This window comes from Astyanax mexicanus, chromosome 5 (genome assembly GCF_023375975.1).
Source record: "Astyanax mexicanus isolate ESR-SI-001 chromosome 5, AstMex3_surface, whole genome shotgun sequence".
In the NCBI taxonomy this organism is placed as follows: domain Eukaryota; kingdom Metazoa; phylum Chordata; class Actinopteri; order Characiformes; family Acestrorhamphidae; genus Astyanax; species Astyanax mexicanus.
In genome coordinates this window covers 5,578,079-5,595,283 of record NC_064412.1, presented here as the reverse complement: position 1 = coordinate 5,595,283, position 17,205 = coordinate 5,578,079, and the positions used below count along the sequence as shown (strand labels likewise).

The 17,205-nt window shown below is 35.2% G+C and overlaps 1 protein-coding gene across 2 annotated transcripts in view; it reads right to left on the bottom strand.

The window, feature by feature from the left end:
* Positions 1–16,086, bottom strand: part of LOC103047769 (tubby-related protein 1-like) — a 33,412-nt gene extending 17,326 nt beyond the window's left edge. The window contains exons 1-5 of one of the 2 annotated variants that reach the window (XM_049479480.1): positions 15,979–16,086; positions 12,790–12,841; positions 12,631–12,670; positions 987–1,113; positions 781–888 (exon numbers count right to left, since the gene is read on the bottom strand). In XM_049479480.1, the coding sequence (XP_049335437.1) occupies positions 781–888; positions 987–1,113; positions 12,631–12,670; positions 12,790–12,836 (322 nt within the window). In that variant the 5' untranslated portion in view covers positions 12,837–12,841; positions 15,979–16,086. Of the gene's footprint in view, positions 1–780; positions 889–986; positions 1,114–10,392; positions 10,538–12,630; positions 12,671–12,789; positions 12,842–15,978 lie in introns of those variants that run through there. The other variant, XM_049479481.1, reaches the window with a different exon arrangement.
* Between the last annotated feature and the right edge of the window lie 1,119 nt (positions 16,087–17,205).

Genomic DNA, 17,205 nt, shown 5'->3' with positions numbered 1-17,205 from the left:
GAACCTACATTTAAAACCTTCAACACTTTCCAAAAACAAGACGATAGAGCATTTGGCTCTATTCCTTCTCACAAAGTGATTAAATGTTTTAGGTTTTATTTAGTCCCATTAGTTAAGTAACAGAAACAAAGCTGCCAACTTGAGTCAAAGAACAGGAAATGATATGTGCAGCAAATGGATTTACATTGTTTTGTTGAAAAATGCTTGAAATTAGGTAATTTTAAAGGCAGCATATGTTGTTGTCAGATCTCAGTGTACTTTTCTTTATTAATATCGATCAGACTTTAGCTTTTGGACTTGCTGATGCCAGTCTAGGTGGTCCTAAAAAAGGATGCCGCTTTTGTACCAAATAACAATTATAGAATTAGTATCATCAGTGGACGTGACCTATTTAAAATCAAAGCACTGTTTAGTTTATTGTCCTAAATTGCATGTCCCAACTTTTTTTTAATGTTTCACAGGTCTGAAATTAAATAAATTAAACAAATTAAACTATGGTGAACAGACAAAACATACAATTTTGTTTGGCATGTCATGTCTGAAATGAAACATAAACAATTCTGAGGTAAATGTAAAAAGCACTTTATTCAATATTATGAAATTATTTTTACAATGCCCAAATTTTTTCCTATGAGACTCTACATGATGTGCCAAACTGCATGGTTACCAAATAACAATCACAATAGTTTCTGCATTAGTATTTATAAATTAATAATACATCTAGAATTCAACAGGTTAATAACTTAAGTATGTACTGTTATTATACATGAAATAACTTACTCTTCTTCTTCTTTGGGGCACTTTTGGGTTTCTTTTTTGGTTCTGCTTTCTCCTTCGACTCCTTTTCTTTCTCCTTCTCTGTTTTCTTTTTCTTCACTTTCTCACCATCTATTTAAAGGATTTTGTGTTAAATTTAGCATTTTATTGCTTCAGAACCTTGACAGAATAAGTGTACACCAAACACTGAGGGTTAAACTTGGCCTTACTCTGAGTAGCAGGGCTGCTCTCTGACGACAACTCTCCGTTTTTCTTACTCTTCGTCTTTTTAGGTTTTGCTTCTGTTCCATTGGTCTCTGCTGGGATAGACTCTGGCTTCTTCTTCTTTATGGGTTTCTGGTGATTTAAACTGATGAGCAGAATGAGAGAATAAAAGTGATCCATCAGCAATAGAATATAAATGAATTAAACTAATGAAAAAAAAATGTTTGCACTAAAATGAGGTGGTAAATGAAACATAAAATATTAAACTTACCATTTAAATGAACAACAAAGGCAGCAGTAGAAGGAACAAAAGAGGAAAAAGATTTAAAATTGTAAATTATTATTTTTGTACTTCTACCTTAACATATAGGGAATAATCATAATCATAATATATATATATATATATATAATTTTTAAGCATAAAACAGGTCTGTAGGGGTCTGTATCCAACATATATATATATATATTGTATGCTATGTTGTTCCCTGAGGTCTACTAGTAATATACAGGGGTTGGACAATAAAACTGAAACTCCTGTCATTTTAGTGTGGGAGGTTTCATGGTTAAATTGGAGCAGCCTGGTGGTCAATCTTCATTTATTGCACATTGCACCAGTAAGAGCAGAGTGTGAAAGTTCAATTAGCAGGGTAAGAGCACAGTTCTGCTCTAAATATTGCAATGCACACAACATTATGGGAGACATACCAGAGTTCAAAAGAGGACAAATTGTTGGTGCACGTCTTGCTGGAGCATCTGTGACCAAGACAGCAAGTCTTTGTGATGCATCAAGAGCCACGGTATCCAGGGTAATGTCAGCAAACCACAAAGAAGGACCAACCACATCCAACAGGATTAACTGTGGACGCTGTAAGAGGAAGCTGTCTGAAAGGGATGTTCGGGTGCTAATCCGGATTGTATCCAAAAAACATAAAACCATGGCTGATCAAATCACGAGAGAATTCAATGTGCACCTCAACTCTCCTGTTTCCACCAGAACTGTCCGTCACCACAATCAATTATTGTGCTCTAAAAACAGGTGTTTCAGTTTTATTGTCCAACCCCTGTATTTTTACATGGCCATTTTTGTTTTTGCTACTGTCACTTTTAAACCAGAATACAGTAAGTACATGGTAAACATCACTGCCCTTCCAGTGCCTGAATATGATTAGATTTTTTTAATTGTTTCCACAAGCATTTAATCTTTATGCTCCATAGCAAACTAAAAACGTTTTAACTGGTTAGTCTCGCTGTTAAATGGTTTTCTTAAAGCTTCACAACAAATCCTTGGAGTTCCCTTAGCACTTCCAGTGGAATTATGTTCATGTATAAAGCTTTTCGATCGGACGTACGAATTTCGGTAAATTTCCACCTAGGAACATCTTAGCAACCACTTAATGACACCTTAGCAACCACCTAGCAATAGCACCCACCTAGCAACCACTTAGCCACACTATAGCAACCACCACAGAAACCTTGGCAACACCTTAGCAACCACCTATCAACCGCTTAGCAACGCCTTAGCAACCACCTATCAATCGCTTAGCAACCACTTAGCAACACCTTAGCAACCCCTTAGTAATATCATGGCAACCAGCCAGCACTGCAATCACACTCACAGTTTCAGCAGGAACTGCAATCTAGTTGTCATTGTTCTGTGTAAAGCTGGCCAATGGTAACACAGGAAATCACTAAGGACCCTTCATATAATTAGCTTTAGGTCACATGAGAGCAGAAATTGTCCTGAACATTTTTATATAAAACATGTGGGTATTATCATATATGCAAGTGCCTTTAAGAGTACATTTAAAAGATATAGAAAAATTAGGACAATACCCTTAATTTTCTCTTTTATTGGGGTCCTCTGTGATTTTATTCTTGTCCGGAATGACCATGTACATGTTTTTCTCAGACGTCCTCTAAGAAAATTACAGAATTATCTACTGTTTTTCTCTGAACTCCATGGTCCTCCGGTAATTTTAGTCCTGTCCGGACGCACATCTCTTTCGCCTCCTCACGTTTAATAAAATACCTATTTGTCTACTGCTATGCACCATAATTACACTTTTAGTGCTCTTTTCCACAGCGATCCACATAAACACAACAGCGAGTGGAAATGCAGGAGCTACTGAACGTGAAAAACTCACTGGTCCTCCTGTTTTTTCAATTGCAATCCGGATGAAAGAGTTTCATCACTGGGTAGAAGTGTGAAATATGTTTCACAGACGTCCCCCTGAGACACTAATCCTGTCTGGATAGAGCTTAAGACCCTGAGAAGCTACTCCCTGCATCAGTTAGGGTTATGGGAGGCACTTAGCTATTTGCTTAGTTAAATCAGTATGGATATTTTCTGTTGGACGGCAGTGTATTACTCAAAAGTAAAAAAAAAAAAAAAGGCTTGAGTCCTCACATCATCACAAGCATTTAGAGGTAGCATGACGAATTAGGATTACTGACCCATGTACTGCCATATGAGTACATATAAATAACCATCCCAACCCACATCAGCTTTAGCTTCTTTTGAGTTGTTACATGAAGGTGCCATTATTTACTATCCCACAGTCTCGCTTTTAGCTGAAGCCTCACTGCAGCAGAGCACAGCTACCTTACACAACTCGCCCTGTTCCTGACATGAGTGATTAGTCAGTTGTGGAAAACACATTGCATCACCAGCACACATAATGCACTAACCCGCCTCAGCGCCAAGTCCTCACACAGGAGGTTTGAGTTGAGTAAGCCCACATCAGCCAGAAATCTCAACAATATTTATGTGTTCAAATCAGTGAGAATCATAAACAGCTCACATCTGAGCTTTACGTTCTCTATGGTGAACTCTACTGTGGTAAATGCACAGCTAAATCAGCTGAGCTGTTATTATTAACACTTTCAGACCCTGCGTCAATTACAATAAACATCATGTCATTTCTTTTTTGTAATGTTTTTTTGGACAGAACACTAATTGAGACCTGTTGTCCATTAGAAAAGATCATAAACCAGCCAATGAAACAATAGCTTAGCCCCGCCCACTGCACCTGACCCAAATGTTATTAGCGCATTGTTACTAATTCTCTGTTATTTGGAACATATTTTATCATGTCTAGGAATAAAACATTTTGTTCATTTGATTTATTTTACTGTAATATAGATTTTATATAAGGATAGTAGTGTCTTATATCGTGTGCATTACAGTCAGAAAACAACATTCATACTGCCCAATGAAAAAGAAGTATCTCTATTTAGTAGATTTTTAGTTTACTTCATACTTCAGTTACACTGTCATAATTTCTTGATGAACGAAACAATAAATATACTTCAAAATGACCTCAAAATAAACTCTTTTCACATTGACTTCCATTGAAAGTGTAGATAGAAGATACTTATCTTTAATTGGACAGTGACCATATATTTTTCAATAACTGGAATATAATTCAGGTCTGAAAGGGTTAATTAATTAAGAGTCCCACTTTATAGTAACTGTATCTAATAGCTGTGTAGATACGCATTAACAATACATATATTAACCCTATAATTACTGTTGTAGTATGCATTGTTACAGATTTATTACAGTTGTACAGGTTATGTAATGACACATGAATATTAGTGTCAGGTAAATAGTTAAATATGTGTTGCCACCTTATGATAAGTGTGTCTTATAACTGTGTAGTTACACATTCACAAGCAATGTTATAACAGTATAACTACTGGTGGAGTACACACAGTTGTTACATATCTATTACACATGTGTGTAAAGGTCAGATAGACATATCAAAATATGTTGTTCATCTTGCCATAATGAAATTGGAGTTATGATTTTTAGTCATTTAAAACCAATTGCAGCACTAATTACATACCACACAAGAGCTGTTACAGAAATTTATACACACCATTACATAATAAAATTATTGCATTTATATATAAATATTACATAGATTGTTAATGTGCAACTACACAATTATTATAAATATTTAGACCCATGATAAAATCTGAATAATGATTTTTAGTATTTAAAAAAAACAGAGCTCTAATTACCTACCAGACACAAGCTGCTTGGGAAACAAATATACACTAATTACACAACTAATTACACAGCTAGTTACACACTATTATGCACTTTTACATGGGTAAATTAAAATTCAAACAAAAACACTATGACACTTACATGGGTTTTTAAAGTGTAACTACACAGTTATTTCACTATTAGTTCACTATTATTCTGTATCTGCTATGAATAATCTAATAGCCACAATGAATTATTCAATATCTGCTTATTAAGTAACTATATTAACTCTTCCCAATATCCACTATGAGTTAATCAAAATCAACTATGAATTATTTAATATCTGCTATGATTAATTCAGAATGTTTTATTTAGTAACTACTGTTCAGAACAGCATCAACATGATTTAATTCAATATCCACTGCAAGTTATTCAGTAACTGTAAAGAACAGTTCAGTTTCAATAAGTCAGAATGTGCTCTGAATTATTTCATATCTACTCTGAACTATTAAGTATCTATTTAGTTCTATTCCGAATCTGCTCTGTACTTTTCAGTATATATGCTGTTCTATTTAGTATCTACTAAATAAATAACTTTGAGCTATTTAGTATCTACTTTGTTCTACTAAGTATTATTTATACTCGAAATGATTCTGTATCTGCTCTACATTACTCAGTATCTACTCTGTTCTACTAAGTATTATTTATTACATTACATTACATTACATTACATTACATTTGGCAGACGCTTTTGTCCAAAGCGACTTACAATATTGAAGTGCAAATAATAGAAGAGGTTAAGTACAAAAATAATAGAAGTTAAAAATAAAGCATCTATAGATAGGGCCTTAAGGAGGTCAGAGGGAAATAATGGGATAGAGGAGTAGAGAAGAGGAAGAAGGAGATGAGGTTAGAATTAGTTAGTTTGTTAGAGGTGTTAGGAGAGTAAGTGCTCTTTGAAGAGCTCTGTCTTCAGGAGTTTCTTAAAGATAGTGAGAGATTCTCCTGATCTGGTAGTAGAAGGTAGTTAGTTAGAGGTGTTGGGAGAGTAAGTGCTCTTTGAAGAGCTCTGTCTTCAGGAGTTTCTTAAAGATAGCGAGAGATTCTCCTGATCTGGTAGTGGAAGGTTGTTTGTTCCACCATTGGGGAACTCTGTATGAGAACAGTCTGGATTGCTTTGTGTGAGTGTTTGGCAAAGCGAGGCGAGGTTTATTGGAGGAGCGCAGCAGCCGGGAGGTAGCGTAAGCCTTCAGGAGCGAGTGCAGGTAGGAAGGAGCCTATACTGTCATCACCTTGTAGGCGATTGTAAGCGCTTTGAATTTGATGCGAGCAGCAACCGGTAGCCAATGGAGCTCAATGAGCAGCGGAGTGACATGTGCCCGTTTTGGTTGGTTGAAGACCAAACGTGCTGCTGCATTCTGAATCATCTGTAGTGGTTTTACTACGCAGGCCGGGAGGCCAGTTAGTACGGCATTGCAGTAGTCGAGGCGTGAGATTACCACAGCTTGTACCAGGAGTTGGGTGGCCTGTTGCGTCAGAAACGGTCGAATTTTTCCGATGTTGTAAAGCGCAAAGCGGCAGGATCGAGCAACTGAGCCCACATGGTGCGTGAAGAGAAGCTGGTCATCAACCATGACACCCAGGTTCCTAGCAACCTTTGTCGGTGAGAGAGAGAGAGAGTCGATGGTTATGGCAAAGTTGTGTTGAATAGAAGGTTTTGCTGGTATGACCAGAAGTTCAGTCTTTGAGAGGTTTAGTTGGAGGTGATGTTCCTTCATCCATGCGGATATGTCTGAGAGACACTGTGATATTCGTGCAGAGATTGAGTGATCATCTGGTGAGAACGACAGGTATAGCTGAGTGTCGTCAGCAAAGCAGTGGTAGGAAAAACCATGTGAGCGGATAACCCGACCTAGAGAGGTGGTGTATATTGAGAAGAGAAGAGGTCCCAGTACCGAACCCTGGGGAACCCCAGTGGGTAACGAGTGGGCTGGGGACAGCCGTCCTTGCCATGACACCCTGAACGAGCGCCCAGTGAGGTACGATCTGAACCATGATAGCGCATTGTCTGAGATCCCCATGTTCGAGAGTATAGTTAGGAGGAAGTCATGGTTGACTGTGTCGAAAGCAGCCGAGAGGTCCAGCAGAATGAGCACTGAGGACTGACCTGCAGCTCTAGCAGTTTTTAACGCTTCTGTCACAGATAACAGAGCCGTCTCAGTAGAGTGCCCTTTCTTGAAACCAGATTGGTTCTGGTCCAGGAGGTCATTTTGGGTGAGGAAGCCAGAGACTTGATTGAGAGCTGCTCTTTCTAATGTTTTAGAGAGAAAGGGCAGTAGTGAGACCGGTCTGTAGTTGTCAACCTGGGCGGGGTTGAGAGAAGGCTTTTTAAGCAGTGGTGTGACCTGTGCTTGTTTAAAAGCACCAGTTGTTAAAGAGGCATTGATCGTGTGAGTAATAGCCGGAATGATTGCAGGTGCAATAGTTTGCAGAAGGTCTGAAGGAATCGGGTCAAGTGGACACGTAGTAGGACGGCTAGTGGACACGTAGTAGGACGGCTAGTGGACACGTAGTAGGACTCGAAATTATTCAGTATCTGCTCTACATTATTCAGTTTCTGTTCTACTAAGTATTATTTATACTCTAAATTATTCAGTACATGCTCTACATTATTCAGTATCTACTCTGTTCTACTACGTATTATTTATACTCTAAATTATTCAGTATCTGCTCTACATTATTCAGTTTCTGTTCTACTAAGTATTATTTATACTCTAAATTATTCAGTACATGCTCTACATTATTCAGTATCTACTCTGTTCTACTAAGTATTATTTATACTTTAAATTATTCAGTACCTGCTCTGCATTATTCAGTATCTACTCTGTTCTACTAAGTATTATTTATACTCTAAATTATTCAGTACATGCTCTACATTATTCAGTATCTACTCTGTTCTACTAAGTATTATTTATACTCTAAATTATTCAGTATCTGCTCTACATTATTCAGTATCTACTCTGTTCTACTAAGTATTATTTATACTCTAAATTATTCAGTACCTGCTCTACATTATTCAGTATCTACTCTGTTCTACTAAGTATTATTTATACTCTAAATTATTCAGTACCTGCTCTACATTATTCAGTATCTACTCTGTTCTACTAAGTATTATTTATACTCTAAATTATTCAGTATCTGCTCTACATTATTCAGTTTCTGTTCTACTAAGTATTATTTATACTCTAAATTATTCAGTACCTGCTCTACATTATTCAGTATCTACTCTGTTCTACTAAGTATTATTTATACTCTAAATTATTCAGTACCTGCTCTACATTATTCAGTATCTACTCTGTTCTACTAAGTATTATTTATACTCTAAATTATTCAGTATCTGCTCTACATGATTCAGTATCTACTCTGAACTATTCAATATATACTAAGAATTATTCAATATCTACTCTGAATGATTTAATATTCACTATGAATTGTTCAGTATGTGCTTTTTACTGTTCAGTAAACACTATAAAATATTCTGGATCTGCTATAAAGGATATAAATAGATAAGTAAATATATGTGCTGTTCATTAGTAACACTGTGAGGGCTTTAATGCGGCTGGTGTTCACTAAAACTCACAATAAGTGTCACACTTTGCACACAGCAGAGTTTTACAGTCCTAAACCAGCAGATTCTCAGTTCTGTTTTAAGGACCAGCATTGGCTAACCTCTCATGGTTTTGTGGTTGCGCTCTGTCTCTCTCTCTTCCTCTCTCTTCCTGTCTCTCTCTCTCTCTCTATCTCTCTCTCTCTCAGAAGGAGGTCACTATGAGTCTGGCACAGTGTAACACTGGCTGTCTATGAGTGGCTGAGTGTGTGAGATCCACTTATGAGGCCATTAGAGCAGTGCTATTAATACCCTCACCTACCAATCCCCTGTGTGTAGGAGACAGACATGACCCTTATTCAATCAGGCTCTCAGGGAAGCAGCAGTGGGTGATACAGCAGAATTAGATATAGAAGCTACAGGACACAGTGTGCATCCTGATATTTATATTTTAGACGCTTGGTTAGGTAAAGTAGACAAAAAAGAAGCAATAAAGTTTTAAAATATTTATTATTTTTACTCATCCCCGCATTGAAGCATTATTCCTACCTGCCGTAATGTTTAATCATTCTGTATTTTTTTTATTGTACCTACAGGATTTTTTAGAATAAAATCATTAATGCTTAAAGTTCATTATTTAGAAAAATAATAAGTCCAGTTTAATTGGATAAATAATAATTACACTACTAAAGTATTAAGTATGGGATTTTTAAAGAACTGTCACTTCTTGACTGTGATCATTTGTATCGTGATATACTGCATATCTTGTATCGCGAAAATCTATTTTTAAATATTGTAATATATAATTTGTGTACCATATGTATATGTATATAATATATTGTCACTGTTACCCAAAACAAACCCTGTCAAAATGACATCTTTACAGGTGAAGTAAAAAACAGCCTTCCTAACCTCCAGTGGACGACTGTGTAAAAACGATATATTATAAGTAATTTTGGAGCATTTATTTTAGTCTATCCATTATTATATTTTGACACAATGTAAAGAATAAGTCCCAGATTCACATTAAGTAAAAATAGGGAAAAAATGCAGAAATTGAGAAATAAGGTTTTTGTGTTACAATTACTTACAAAAAAGGTGAATGGTTAAATATTTTTAAATATAACATGTTTTTATCTGAACTAATAAAAAACAATAAAAATATCTTAACGGATTTTTTAAAATACAGATTACTTTTATCTGTAATTATAATTGTGAAGTGATTTATTGGTACACAACCTAACTAGTATTTGGTAGTATTTACTAGTTGGCAACTTTGGGCCTAGTTAGTGTTATTGACAGTGGACCAGAATGTATATATGTTTTATGGAGAATTACAAAATAGTATTAACTTTTAATGTTTTTTTAAATAATAATAATACATTTCATTTTAAGTAATTTGGGGCCATTTTAAGGAATGCATTAAATGTTTTGTACTGCCTAAAGATCAAATGATGTCAATAAATATGTCAATAATTTGCTATAGTGTATCTCAGAAGTCCTAATAAATCATATGATCAAGAATAACTTTTCCAAAAGGCGTAAATACAGTTGATATATATAATTATAACAGCTTACATAATAGTTGTAAATAAACTTTAAACTATCTGTGACCTAATCTGATAGAAACTTCTTTATTTAAAATAAATTATTTAAAATGATTCTTTGTGTTAAACAGTGTTTACACACTCACTCCTCCATCTCTCAGAACTTACTCAAACCATCTGTATCACACTCCCACTTTATCACAGTTCTATAGTCTACAGTTAAATAATAAATACAAATTTCACAGCAACCCATATAAACTCACCTTGTCGGTCGACATGCTTTCAGCTTCACCAAATTTTGAGTTCCACTCGCTCTGGTGCTACGCTAAGGTCTAGGATACGCTGACGGTCTACAGGCTGGAAGCTCTAATCATGTGATGAGAAAGTGTGGAGCTTTACTCAATGAATCACCATCAGCAGAAAGTTCCTAAGAGGATTTTCATTCTGACCCATCTGCTGCACCAACACCTCAACCTGACCAACCACTTGCTGGGAGGCGAGAGGGAGGTTCTCCAGATCCAGAGAACTCAGTTTATACCTCTATCACTGATCTGAGGTCAGTTGGCTTATTCGTGATTTATGTCAGTGTGATTCTGATGAAGGATTGGTTTATTAATGATCAGAGATCAGATGTAAAGGTACCAGTTGTTGGGTGTTGCTGTGTACAGGTGATGAGCTTAATACCAGAATCTATCTAAACCTAAATCTGATTAAATGAAATCAATCTCAACAAAAATGACCCATGTGCAAATTTGATATGTTGCAATCAGAGACGTATAGTATGGAACTACTTCACTAATGTACTTAAGTACTAAAATGCTGTATCTGTATCTACTGGAGTATTATTTTTACTTCACTACTGTACTTAAAGGAGAACTCCGATATAAAATGGACTTTTGTTGTAGTAAAACATGATAAAAAGTACTTTTTACGTTTGTTGAATAGCCCACCTCCACTCTCCCAAAGCTTTCTAAGATACAGACATGTTGTGCTTTTTGCCCAGCAGTCTGTACAACGTCCGCTCAGGGGCAGATTTTGCCCCAATAAATTGCTTTTTACATCGTTATCCAGACTCAAAGTAGCTCCACACCTCATTGGTAGAATCTGGAGAGCTCTCTCTCTCTATATATATATAGGGGTTGGACAATAAAACTGAAACTCCTGTCATTTTAGTGTGGGAGGTTTCATGGCTAAATTGGAGCAGCCTGGTGGCCAATCTTTACTAATTGCACATTATTGCACCAGTAAGAGCAGAGTGTGAAGGTTCAATAAGCAGGGTAAGAGCACAGTTCTGCTCAAAATATTGCAATGCACACAACATTATGTGTGACATACCAGAGTTCAAAAGAGGACAAATTGTTGGTGCACGTCTTGCTGGAGCATCTGTGACCAAGACAGCAAGTCTTTGTGATGCATCAAGAATCATTACTACATCTCTGCTGTTTGTAACAAACCAAACTGTGTGAAAGTTGTGAATATTACATATGTATTAAACACCTTCCTCAGTACAAATAAATGCACTGGGTGCTGGCTGCGACACCAGGAAGCTGGCTATGCAGAATCTATGTGTATAATGTCTGTCATTATCAGTACAGTGATGGAGGCGTCTGGAGCTGCAGCTTGCAAACAGAGCTGCAGTTGTAAACAGTGGTTTTTAATAAACTTGTTGTGCACTTTTAAAGTTATTAATGCCTTGTTTTAAATGTCAGAGCTCTTCGGATTCTGCCAAGGAGGTGTGGAGCTACTTTGAGTCTGGATAACTGTGGAAAAAGTGATTTATTGGGGCAAAATATGCCCCAAAGCGGCCATTATAAATAGTGCTGGGCAAAAAAGCACAAAATTACTGGATCTCAGAAAGCTGTAGGAGAGCGGAGGTGTGCTATTCAACAAAGGTTAATACTTTTTATCAAGTTTTGCTACAACCAAAGTCAATTTTACACTGGAGTTCTCCTTTAAATAAAACGCTGTATTTGTATCTACTGGAGTATTATTTTTACTTCACTACTCTATTTAAGTATTAAAATACTGTATATGTCCCAGCAGGAGTATTATTTTTACTTGACTACAGTATTGTACTTAAGTACTAAAATACTGTATATGTCCCCTATTGGAGTATTAGTTTTACTACACTACTGTAGTTAAGTACTAAAATACTGTATCTGTATCTACTGGAGTATTCATTTTACTTCACTACTGTAAGTAAGTACTAAAATACTGTATCTACTGGAGTATTATTTTTACTTCACTACTGTACTTAAGTACTAAAATACCATATCTGTATCTACTGGAGTATTATTTTTACTTCACTACTGTACTTAAGCACTAAAATGCTGTATCTGTATCTACTGCAGTATTATTATTAAAGTTCTCCTGTATGATCAGTGGAGCTAAAAAATACTGTAGCCAAATTGTAAACTTTATATAGAAAGGAAACCTACTAACCTGAATAAAATTTTAAACTAAGATGCCAAAAAGAAATGCTAAAAAGCTAAAGAACCTACCCGATGCAGATCATTAGAAAGCAGAGTGTCGCCATGAAGCCTATGAAAGAATAGTCAAAAGGAATCAGGTTGTTTTATGTCACTTTACTTATGTATTTAAAAGTTTGAGAGATTATTTCTGTTATTTTTATTTGCTAGAGATGATGATAAAATGCTCACGTTTTCTCAGTCCAGACTTCTCTAAGAATCTCCTTCTGAAGCGGCATGATCACTGCGGACAACAGAAATCAACACAACATCATAAATATAATATAATAGCAAACAGAACCAGAAAAACTAAAATTAATTATTATATGAGTATTTTTATTTCTTTAAACCTATTTAAACAGCATGTCCCTTTTAGAGGGAGAGCTGGCCAAGACAGCTCACTGTTTCCAATTACAGACAATTACATCAGACAATTTACATAAACACATTAAAAATAAACAAAACACACACACACATACACACTTAAAAATGATGAGTTTCTTTGATTTTACCAAATTGAAAACCTCTGGATTATAATCAAGAGGAAGATGGATGATCACAAACCATCAAACCAAACTGAACTGCTTGAATTTTGGCCCCAGGAGTAAAGCAGCATAAAGTTATCCAAAAGCAGTGTGTAAGACTGGTGGAGGAGAACATGATGCACATATATATATTTTAATTTGTCATTGTTTCTAGTATTTTGTTTCTTATCTTATAATGTGCTATGTACAGCACTTTGTTGCAGCTGTTGTTGTTTTTAAAGTGCTCTATAAATAAAGTTGAGTTGAGTTGAGTTGAGATGCCAAGATGCATAAAAACAAGGGTTATTCCACTAAATATTGATTTCTGAACTCTTAAAACATTATGAATATGAACTTGTTTTCTTTGCATTATTTGAGGTCTGAAAGCTCTGCATCTTTGTTATTTCAGCCATTTCTCATTTTCTGCAAATAATATTAGCAGAATAATATGCTATTATCAGAGCATCCTGAGCAGCTGCATCACTGCCTGGTTTGGGACCTGCACCGTCTCTGACCGCAAGACCCTCCAGCGTATTGTGAGGACAGCTGAGAGGATCATCGGCGTCTCTCTCCCCTCCATCACGGACATTTACACCACCCGCAGCATCCGCAAAGCAACCAGCATTGTGAATGACCCCACCCATCCCTCACACGAACTATTCTCCCTCCTGCCTTCGGGAAGAAGGTACCTCAGCATCCGGTCCAGCACGACCAGATTCTGCAACAGCTTCTACCCCCAAGCCATCAGACTCCTCAACTGCAGAGACTGAACTGATGGTTTTTCTGTACATGCACACACACTCTTACCCCACTTACCCCAGAAAATGGAAAGCACTAAAAACCCTACTACCTCACTGGACTCTATTGCACACTGTGTAATAGAGGTAATTACTACCTCACTGGTCTTTTTTGCACACTTTTTGCACACTGCATAATTTGCACACTGTCTTGTTATTTATTATTCTTTGTCTGTATTGTGTTGTATTGTCTGTCTGCACTTTTGTACTGTTGCACTATTGTTCTGTCTACACTGTGTTTATGTGCACCATGGTCCCTGGAGGAACGTTGTTTCGTTTCACTGTGTACTCTGTATATAGCTGAAATGACAATAAAAACCACTTTGACTTTGACTTTGACTTGACTAAATGCTTTAAATTACAGTATTTTTATTTTGAATTTGGGAGAAATGTTGTCTGTAGTTTATAGAATAAAACAATAATGTTCATTTTAATCAACATGTACCTGTAAATAGCAAAATCAGAGAAACTGATTCAGAAACTGAAGTGATCTCTTATTTTTTCCAGAGCTGCATGTGACATACATCTTAAACACTGATTTTAAATAGATAACCATGCATATTCCATGGCACAAACATATATTATTATAAACTGTTCCAATTTATTACAGGTTTTGTATATAGTTTGTACATATATGTCCATTTTTACACATATGTACATTTTTACTTCGGGTTGTGATTTATGTCATATATGACAATATCATATACTATATGTCATTATTTTGAGATAGTATGTCATTATTCTGAGATACTAAGTCATTATTTTGAGATACTTTCTCAATATTTTGACATACTAAGTCATTAATTCGAGATAATATCTTAATATTTTAACATACTAAGTCATTAATTTGAGATACTATCTCAATATTTTGAGATACTGAGTCATTACTTTGAAATAGTAAGTCATAATTTTGAGATAACATCTTATTATTTTGAGATACTGAGTCATTACTTTGAAATAGTAAGTCATAATTTTGAGATAACATCTTATTATTTTGAGATACTGAGTCATTACTTTGAAATAGTAAGTCATAATTTTGAGATAACATCTTATTATTTTGAGATACTGAGTCATTATTTTGAGATACTATATCAATATTTTCACATACTAAGTCATTATTTTGAGATAGTATCTTATTTTTTTGAGATACTGAGTCATTATTTTGAGATACTATATCAATATTTTTACATACTAATTCATTATTTTGAGATAGTATCTTATTTTTTTGAGACACTGAGTCATTATTTTGAGATACTTTCTCAATATTTTCACATACTAAGTCATTAATTTGAGATAATATCTTAATATTTTGAGATACTAAGTCATTACTTTGATATAGTAAGTGTGTTTGCTTTTAGGATTACATTTACAGAAGGATAAAAAAGATATATCAGTGTTGCTGTCTTCTTATGCTTCATGAAGGCCAAGAGACCAAGTCATAAATCATACAATGATGTGTGTGAGATAATGACTATAATGAATAATGAATAATGTCCTATTTAACTATTACTTTTAAAAACCTATTTTTATTGGATGATATATTTTTACAGAAATAATTGCAATGTTTAATACATTATTAAATTGTATAATACAATAAAATAATAATGCAATAAAACACTTTTACACTCATTTTATTGATTTTAGATAATAATAATTTGTAAGATGTGTACTTTTGGTCCCCATAATCAAAAACGCTTAAAATATAGCTTTTACAAGTGTTTTTCTTGGGAGCTTTTTTGCATTTAAAATAATAAAAACCCAATGTAGTCTCAATTCTTTTTTAACAGAGAACCTATGAAGAGCCTATCGTCCAATCAAATCCTCTGTTTCCTGTATCCAAAGAATATATAAATCAATTTATGTACAAAAGCATTTTATACAGGTCAGCAAAATATAGGCTACTCACCAACACATTCATCAACATGTCATGTCCTAAGCATATGGAACAATTAGTTCCCACAGTGACAGCAAAACCAGCACACACACACACACACACACACACACACACACACACACACACACACACACACACGCACACACACACACGCACACACACTTACCCTGAGTGGTCTGATGTGGATCCTAATTCAGTGTATTAGATGTTTACGTCCCGTGTGCCCACTCTACTCTACTACTGCAGAATGGGATGTTTGGCCGCCCACCAGAATAAAGCTCCCAGACTCCTAATAGGATTTATTCTGGAGACAACAGAGCCCACCTCCCCCTTTATAAAACATTTCTTACAGTGTAATCCTCACTGTTAGTCTCAGTCAAGCTAAACCACAGCTCCATCCATCTGTGGAGCTCTGACTTCAGGCCCAAAGCCGTATTACAGGCCTGCTACACCCTGTGGCTCTTCATCACTGCAGGTTCTGAAGGTGCAGTTTTTACCCCACTGCAGTACGAGCACTAAACAGCAAGACATAGCACTCTATAAGTGCAGTTTTTAATAGTTAAATAGGGCAGCGTGCAATCTGTCAGTATTTCATATTAAATACATACAAAAATCACATTTTCATATAACTTGGGACTGTGCAATATTTTTTTATATTTCAAGATTTTAAATATTTTATTGTTGAATAGGGCAGTGGGCAATCTGTCAGTATGTTGCATCTTATTCGTTTTTGCTGTTATCTTCTTTATGTAAATCTTTTATATGCTATTTTCCAATTGTTTTAATTCAATTTTAAGCTTCTGTGGAAAACGCACAAAGATTTTAGTCTTTATTATAAACCTCTTAAACTAATACATGATAAAAGACCCCCCCCCCCCCCCCCCACACACACACACACACACATTTTTTTTTTTTTTCTATTGGTGCACCTTTCTTTACGGAAGCCCATTCCCACCACTTAAAAAATAATCCATCATATTTTAAAATTATTATTAAGTAATTATTAAGTAAACTGCTATCTCATTATTTTGTGAAAGTAAGTTATTATTTTGAGATGGTAAGTAATTATTTCGAGATAATAAGTCATTATTTTGAGACTCTAAGTCATTATTTTGAGATACTATCTCAATATTCTGAGATACTGAGTCATTATTTTTAGATACTTTCTCAATAATTTGACATACTAAGTCATATTTTGAGATACTATCTCAATATTTTGAGATACTGAGTCATTACTTTGAAATAGTAAGTCATAATTTTGAGATACTATCTTATTATTTTAAGATACTGAGTCATTATTTTTAGATACTTTCTCAATATTTTGAGATACTTTCTTAATATTTTGAGATACTAAGTCATTATTTTAAAATAGCAAGTCATTATTTTGATATAC